We start from the raw sequence: 9,148 nt of genomic DNA on the forward strand, positions 1-9,148 counted from the left end.
TACTGGTTCGGGTTCTTTGTCTCCGTCCCCTTTCCTCGGTGGTTTAATCTATCAGGAGGTGTCTTGGTCAACGCCCCACGCATTCTCTGTCTTTCACCTCGCTCCATTACCATGCAGTGCGAGTCCTGATCTCCGATAATCCTCTGCTACGTGCCACCACCGCTTCCTTGCACAGGTCTGATTTATCTGCACTGCCAATCAGACACCATTCTTCACACTAATTAATCCCTTAAATTGTGGCATCCCGCTGCGGCTGGGCCGAGACACTCACAATGGGCCGTGATGGTGGAGACGGAACGCCATCGCAGATTCCTCTAGAAAAAAACAAGCATGAAAACACAACGGCTGGTTCTGTGTGTGTTTGTGTGTGTGTGTGTGTCGAGAGGATGAGTATGTGTGATTATGGACCTGAGTGGAAAGAAGCACCACAACTGTCTGTCCCTCTGTTTTTCCTCTCCATCCTTCCCTATCTGTCTTTCCCTTGCTGTCTATGCCTCCGTCTTTCTCTCTCTGCCCTTCTCTCTCTCTCTTTCCCTCTCTGTCCTTCCCTTTCTGTCCTCCTTTCTTTGTCCTTTTTTTCTTCTCTATCTTTCATCCCTCTGTCCTTTCCTCTCTATCTCTCACTCTGTCCTTCTTTGTCCATCTCTCGCTCTGTCCCTCTCTGTCCTTCCCTCTCTGTCCCTCTACCTGTCCCTCTCTGCCGATCCCCTTTCTGCCCTTCTCTCTCTGTCCTTCACACTCTGTCTGTCCCTCTACCTGTCCCTCTCTGCATTTCCCTCTCTGCCCTTCTCTCTCTGTCCTTCTCACACTGTCTGTCCCTCTCTACCCTTCCCTTCGAGTTGTAGAGAGGAATTCGTCAGACTGAGTCTGTGCCCACTAAAACATCTGTCTCGCCTAGACTGTGTGTGTATGAAAGTGTTCGAAGGAGTGATAGTAAAGTTGAGCAGGTGTCGTTTAGGTCCTGTATATAAACTTTAGTTTGTAAAGGCCTTTAAAGTTTCTTCCTCTCTTTCTTCCCTTCTTTGTCTTCTCTCCCTCCATACTTCCCTCTTAACAGGAAATGTCAAAGATCCTGAGTCACCCGCGAGTGTACGCCTTCCTGCACGTCCCAGTCCAGTCAGCGTCTGACAGTGTGTTGATGGACATGAAGAGAGAGTACTGCTGTGATGACTTCACACGCGTCATCGACTTTCTGAAGGACAGGTGCGTGAGTGAGCGCTGTGTTAGAGTTAGTCTGGCTTTAGTCTGGATCACATGATCCAAGATTTGTTCATTATTTATTTTATTTCTGTGTCAATTTTCTATTTTTTATTTTTATTTTTTTGTTTCTATCACTTTCTTTCTGGGTGCTTCTCCCCGCCCCCCCCATTGCCGCGATTTGTTTGATGAAGGCATGTTATAAAAATACATACAGTACATGTTTATCTGTCAGGAATCCACCTGCCACGCCCCCTTCGGCCCCCTTCGGCATGGCAGGTGTTTTCTCGGCCGCTTTCTCTGAAGCTCCCGGCTTCAATCGCGCACATATGGTGCTCGTTTAGCATCATCACCAGCTCCTATTTAAACTTCCACACTCTCACTGTCCGTTATTGTTGGTATATGTTGGTTCACGGCGGTCGTTGTTATCGCTCATGTGTATCCCGGTACGTGTCTTCCCACCGGCACTCTCTCACCGGCTGCTCTTTTCTTCCCAAAGCGCATCGCGCATCTTGTGCTCGAGATATCAGGGTTCGGTGACATAAAACCGAGATAACCGATAAAAAATGCTTAGAAAAAGCGAGAATTTGGCGGTTTCACTTCACAAACATCACCTTAATAGGGTTGTCGAGGTAACCGAGGGCGAGATAACCGGGTTCCACTGTATATATGAATAAGTGATCCTGTTTTAAAGTAATGAACTTTAAATAGAATCTTTTTTATTATTCTTGTTTAAAATCCAAAATGTTAAATATATGTAAAAATGTCTAATTAATTAGTTTAAAAAGTATATAATTAGTAGTTAGAATATTTGTGATAGAAACAATAGGCTATATTTGAGACTAATGTGAAGGAGAAAAGCAGAAACACACATACCAACATTTGTACAAGTCTGTAAATAGTATCCTTGTGTGCTTCTTTTGCATTGTGTGTGTTTGTGTAAATGTGTTTCCTATTATGATCAGCACAAACACAAACAGAAAATTGCCTTGCTATTAGACACAGAGGAACTAGAGGAACATTGAGTTTTTCCCTCAGGCCAGTGAGTGAGTGTGTGTGTGTGTGTGTGAGAGAGTGTTTGTGAGTAAGTGATTGAATGAGTGAGTGAGTGAGTGAGTGAGTGAGTGTGTGTGTGAGAGAGACTGTGTGTTTGTTTGTTTGTGTGTATTTAAGTGAGTGTTTGAGTGATTGAGTGTGTGTGTGTGTGTGTGTGTGTGTGTGTGTGTGTGTGTGTGTGTGTGTGTGTGTGTGTGTGTGTGTGTGTGTGTGTGAATGAGAGTGAGTGTGTGAGTGAGTGAGTGAGTAAATGAGTGAGTATGAGTGTGAGTGAGGGAGTGAATTTGTGATGGAGTGAGTGAGTGAGTGAGTGAGTGAGTGAGTGAGTGAGTGAGTGAGTGAGTGAGTGAGTGAGTGAGTGAGTGAGGGAGTGAGGGAGTGAGGGAGTGTGTGTGTGTGTGTGTGTGTGTGTGTGTGTGTGTGTGAGTGAGTGAGTGAGTGAGTAAATGAGTGAGTATGAGTGTGAGTGAGGGAGTGAATTTGTGATGGAGTGAGTGAGGGAGTGTGTGTGTGTGTGTGTGTGTGTGTGTGTGTGTGTGTGTGTGTGTGTGTGTGTGAGTGAGTGAGTGAGTGAGTGAGTGAGTGAGTGTGGGTTTGAGTGAGTGTGGGAGTGAGTGAGTGTGGGAGTGAGTGAGTGGGTGTGTGTGGGTGTGAGTGTAGGTTGTTTTAGTGTGTGTTTATGTATTCCTAGTCTCTTTCACGTGAGCGAGTTTTGCAAAGAATGTGGAAATTGACGCCTCTGTTTTGTTTACATCCTTTTTATTTTCTTCTGTAAAGGTAAAACACTCATGCAACATTTTATTCCACTCTCTTATCTACTTTTAGCGTGTCCAATCACTTTTACCCATTACCCTTAGTGTCCAATCACATCGAGTCATTATACTCATTGTGTCCAATCACATCAAACCATTATACTCATTTTGTCCAATCACATCGAGCCATTATACTCATTTTGTCCAATCACATCGAGCCATTATACTCATTGTGTCCAATCACATCGAGCCATTATACTCATTGTGTCCAATCACATCGAGCCATTATACTCATTGTGTCCAATCACATCGAGCCATTATACTCATTGTGTCCAATCACATCGAGCCATTATACTCATTGTGTCCAATCACATCGAGCCTTTATACTCATTGTGTCCAATCACATCGAACCATTATACTCATTGTGTCCAATCACATCGAGCCATTATACTCATTGTGTCCAATCACATCGAGCCATTATACTCATTGTGTCCAATCACATCGAGCCATTATACTCATTGTGTCCAATCACATTGAGCCATTATACTCATGTTCATTCAAAACAATCAGTCTTTCTCCCGTTCTCAGATCAGACCCTCAGAGTAATTAAATAGAAGCAGTTAATTATTGCTTCCATTCAGGAGGTGTAATCAGATGCTGATGAGTTAAGCGTGTGTATTTGATACCTTTGTATGGTTGTATTTGTTTTGATATATTTCCTGATAGTGAGTGTTTTCGTGACGGGTTGTCCCATGAGCTTTCAGGTGCGTTTAGAAATGTCCTGACTCAACTTCGAGTGATGACTGAAGGCTAACACGTGCTTGGAAGTGTGTGTGTGTGTGTGTGTGTGTGTGTGGTACCTGGGTGCATGCCTTAAATTCAGAGCAGTTTTCTTGCCCTCATGAAAAAGTACAAATTAATAAAAAGACTTATGTTAAATGTAATCAAAAATAATGGTACACTTTGGCACTTGGCTGCATTGTGAGTGGAATAAAACACTTTGCGGGAAGGTTCTCAATAGTAAACTGTGACTTTGCTTCATCTCTGCACACCGGTGTTAAGTATTTTTTTCTTTAACATCCGTGCACACAAACACACACACACACACACACACCTGTTCCAATTAACCCTATTAACTTTCTTTCGGCTTCTCCCGTTAGGGGTCGCCACAGCGGATCCTCCGCACGTTTTGATTTGGCACATGTTTTACGCTGGATGCCCTTCCTAACTCAACGGTTTTTTTTTTATAAAACTGAAAAAATACATGATCCTTCCTATACACACAAAACTACAGAAACACAGCGGCCTGGTATATGATTATACTTTTATATTTATTTATTTATTTATTTATTTATTTATTTGTTTTTGTATCTTAGTTGAGTCATTGCGCTACATTTTCAACTATTTTGCATTTATTTAGCATCTAATTATCGCGTATGCATGTGTAACAGCTGAGGCATGTTTCCGAACGCAAACACCCCGAGTGGGGTATAATCACCAGCACGACTGCTGCTTGTCTTTCCTTTTTTCCCCTCTTTCTCTTAATTACAGGTGGCTCCTGTCTCCTGCACGAGTGTCCACTTAATTTCCTGAGCAAATATTTTCCCAATCGATGGTCTTCTTTCTCCGATTTCTCCTGTTAGCACAAGGTTTGGATTAAGGAGATTTACACCAGAGAGAGAGAGAGAGAGAGAGAGAGAGAGAGAGAGAGAGAGACCTCGCCATCATTTCACGCTCATCTAGTTTTGCCAATTACTGCAAAACTCTTCTGCATCCTAAATCTTAATGATTGATGCGCCAGATGTTTAAACATGCTCTGAGGATGAAACTTTGAGAATGAAAACAGAACGTGGGATGTGTCCTGTCATCTTTCATCTATTGTGATAAAAAAAAAAAAACCTTATTAGAAAATATTTATTTAAGGCTCGTTCAGCGTAATGAGCACGATCAGGAGTTCGGCGTGGAACTGTGCTGAAAATAACTCGGCCTGTAATCCGAGGGAGAGTGAGGAAGGGAGAGAGAGAGAGAGAGAGAGAGAGAGGGAGAGAGGGAGGGAGGGAGGGAGGGAGGGATTAGTCTGTCTGGTCATGAAAAACATGTTTTTTTCTGTTACTGTTATTACTGTCGTGTGATTAGAACACAGCCTCCGGGGGCTCTGTAAATTTTTTTCTTTTTTTTTTTTTTTTTTCCTTTTCGCTCTGTTGCTGACCTCTGCCTAGGCACTCCATCCTCCGCATTTAGTTCTTGCATAACTCGAAAATGCTCTATTTATTTATAATAAGGTGAAAATCTAAATTTAAAAATTGAACATTTTCTATTCACAAATTGCTTCAAACGAGGACCTTTTGACAAACATTTAATTTTTTTAAACATACATTTCTTTCTTTCTTTTGTTCTCTCTCTCTCTCTCTCTCTCTTTCTCTCTCACACACACACACACCGTTCTCAGAAGTGATGATAATCCTAACAAATTTTGTTGATTTATTAATAATACATCCTTGATGAATTCTCGTTTCTGATTGGTCAGAAAGTCTTCTAATACGTTCAAACTAGGAATCAGCTCGTCTGTAGCAGTCGAAAAAGTTTCGATGATGGAATGAGTCTCCAGTGTCAGTGCTTCTAACAGTTTTTTAGCTTTGAGGTTGAATTTGAGTTAAGAAAAGAAAAAAACGGATATTTCTTTTTTTCACTAATTAAAAGAATTCTTTGTCGAGTGGTTGCGGTGTAGAAAGAATGAGGGGATGCTTGTTTATTTGACGTGTGCACGGATAGGGATAAACGCGGCCTGACCACCGTCGCCAGTCTCTCTGGTCACGGTTTACACGTCTTTTAGATTTGCTTATCGTACGCGCCACACATGTATACCATCTCTACACGCCCTCTGTGGCCTCTGGAGTCTCACTCATCATTCTGCACTGGAGCAGCTGCCAGGAATCTTAACAACCCCCCTCTCCTCATTCCATCACTCGAGCCTACAGTCACTCGAGGTAAGCAGCAATGTTCTTTCCAAACGGCACCTTACGTAAACCAGTGGCCCTGACCCGCTTTCCCTTACTCGACTCGACTCTCCTCCTGGCAGGAGCTTCGCTGATCTTTCCTCTGTCCCGGGGCAGGAATTCAAAAGCTGGCTGAGTGAACGTGCCCTCAAATCTGGGCCAAGATCTTTTGGAGAACCTTGACCATCTTGGATTCTTGTCAGTTTTTTTTTTTTTTTTTTTTTTAATGAGCTCCGATGCGCTCATCCTAACAGGCGCCAAGGCTCTTACAGGAGAGCAATAAAGAAAAGGAGAGAGGGAGGGAGGGATGGGGTGGGGAGAAAACCAGGGCACTGCGATCGCTCGCTACTGACACAGAGAGCAAATGTGTTTTTGTTGGACCGAGTTTGTCTGAACTCTTTTAAACGCACGATGTTTATTCTGTCGTGCGTGCGCGCACGTGTGTGTATGCAAGCGATGTTGACTGATCTAACTCAGGTACCACCCCAGGTGACTTTGCCCACCTGCCTCGGGGATTTGCATATTCGCAGGATCGCCCGTGTAGCGCACTTTACACAGTCGCTCTCATTCACCACAGACTTTCATCGGCCAGCTGTGTTTTTCTTTTGCGGGTTGCACGAACGGGACCGCGCTCTTTGTTCCCGTCGGGACTTTAAAAGTGAGGGTTGATGACATTCGCCCGAGGAACAAAGCAAGGAGCGGCTCAGGCTCCCCTCAACATGCAGCTGTATTGAAACAGGTAACCAGTTTCAGTCAGAACATCTGAGTGAAAGGCCTCCTGCTGCTATCTTACATGTAATGGAACAGTACAGTTGAACTTCTCAAAAGTAATCCACTTCCATAAAAGAATAGAATCACATTTGCACAGCGAACAGCGTATTTCTGTGGGAAAAAAAATATATTTTGACCATTAGAAAAGGTCCACTAGATAGGCAGAGATTCCAAGCCTGATGTGATTCTTCCCCAAACTGCACAATGTTGGAGACACACAACAGGCCTTCACCCTCAACCAATCACCACTCTATGGATACTTTCTATGTAAAAGAAGCAACACGGGGAGAATAGTATCTGTATGGACATGTGGGTGGAGCCTGAGGGGTCTCCATGGGTGGGTCACAGATAAGATCTTTCTCCTTCTTTTGTTTGGTTCTTTCTCCTTCAGGCTGGTGTCAGGTCCCTAACTTCTTTCATCACCAGCAGAACCAGCAGCTCTGTGAAGCTCCTGCTCTCTCCTGATCAGGTGACTCAGGGCAGTTTTAGCACCGGGGTTAGTTCTGTAGTTCACACCCCATGTTCTGAGTGGACACCTTCTCATCAAATTTAGCAGCCTTTCTAGTTCCTTTTCCTGTTTTTTCACCTTTGTTTACGCTGCCTTTTTCTTATTTTTTCCCCTCAATTCTCGGTCTGTTTCGGTGGCTTTCTTTTCCTTTTCTTTTTCTACATTTTTTCCCTTTGTCTTGCCTTTCTTGCTTATATTTGTATTATATTTTATCTTTTCATTAAAATTTGTTCTTTTTTTGCCTTTTTTTGTTCCTTTCCTTTTCCACTTTTCCTTTTTCTTACTTCTGGTTTCTGTTCTTTTTTTTGTTCACTTTTGTTTTTGTTTGGGTTTTTTTTTTTTAGATTGTTTTCATTCATCAGTCACTTTCCTCCTTGCTTTCATCCCGCCATCACACACAGTCACTCAGTGTTTAAAGTCTCTTCTGAAGATCAGAACTGCTGTGTGTGATTACATACACCTTCACTATTACATCATCATCCTCTTCACATCTCCATGCCTTTACTTCTCCACCTCTCCATATATTTACCTCTCCATCTGTCTACTTCTCCACCTCTTTACCTCTCCATCTGTCTACTTCACCTCTCCACCTCTCCATCTGTCTATTTCTCCACATATTTACCTCTCCACCTCTTTACCTCTCTATCTGTCTACTTCACCTCTCCACCTCTCCACCTCTTTACCTCTCCACCTGTCTACCTCTCCACCTCTCCATCTGTCTACTTCTCCACCTCTTTACCTCTCTACCTGTCTACCTCTCCACCTCTTTACCTCCCCATCTGTCTACTTCTCCACCTCTCTACATCTTTACCTCTCCATTTGTCTATTTTTCCACATATTTACCTCTCCCCATTTTTACCTCTTCATCTGTCTACTTCTCCGTCTCTCCACATCTTTACCTTTTCATCTGTTTACTTTTCCACCTCTTTCTCTCCATCTGTCTACTATTACACCTCTCCACCTCTTTACCTCTACATCTGTCTACTTCTCCACCTCTCCACCTCTTTACCTCTCCATCTGTCTACATCTCCACTACTTTACCTCTCCATCTGTCTACTTCTCCAGCTCTCTACCTCTCCATCTGTCTACTTCTCCCCCACTTCACCTCCTAACCTATCCATCTGTTTACTTCTCCACCTCTTTACCTCGCCATCTGTTTACTTCTACACCTCTCCACGTCCTTACCTCTCCATCTGTCTACTTCGCCACCTCTTTACCTCCCCATCTGTCTACTTCTACGCATTTCCACCTCTTTACCCTACTTCTCCACTTCTTTACCTCTCCATCTGTTTACTTCTCCACCTCTTTACTTATCCATCTGTCTACTTCTCCACCTCTTTACCTCTTCATCTGTCTACTTCTACACCTTTCCAACTCTTTCCAACCTCTAGCTCTTTACATCTCTATCTTTCTACTTCTTCACCTCTGCACCTCTTTGCTTGATCTCTCCACTTCTCCACATCCAGACCTTTCCATCTGTTTACTTCTCCACCTCTGTTTTTCACCTCTCAATTTCTCCAAATATCCACCTCTCCACATATTTACTTCTATTTTTTTTTACTTCTCTGCCTCTTTGGATTTACCTCTCCATCTCTCCACATATCTACCTCTCCATCTCTTTACATTTTGTTTCACTGTGTACTGCACTGTATATGGTTGAAATGACAATAAACCCTACTTGACTTCTTTACTGCTCTCTCTCTCTCTCTCTCTCTCTCTCTCTCTCTCTCTCTCTCTCTCTCTCTCTCTCTCTCTCTCTCTCTGTCACCTCTTGACCTTCCCATTTTTTTAGTTCTTCACATTTTGACCGATTCATCTCCACTCTCCACAGTTCCACCTCTCCATTTCTTTAACTTTTCACTATACTA

General features: G+C 43.1%; 1 protein-coding gene across 1 annotated transcript in view; it reads left to right on the forward strand.

Annotated features, from left to right (window-relative positions):
• cdkal1 (CDK5 regulatory subunit associated protein 1-like 1) overlaps positions 1-9,148 on the forward strand; it is a 224,619-nt gene that overhangs the window by 141,478 nt on the left and 73,993 nt on the right. Inside the window, exon 10 of the mRNA XM_083525620.1 lies at positions 1,058-1,203. Coding sequence (XP_083381746.1) covers positions 1,058-1,203 — 146 coding nt within the window. The remainder of the gene's footprint in view (positions 1-1,057; positions 1,204-9,148) is intronic.

Source organism: Silurus aristotelis (assembly GCF_946808225.1).
Source record: "Silurus aristotelis genome assembly, chromosome: 1".
NCBI classification, from domain to species: domain Eukaryota; kingdom Metazoa; phylum Chordata; class Actinopteri; order Siluriformes; family Siluridae; genus Silurus; species Silurus aristotelis.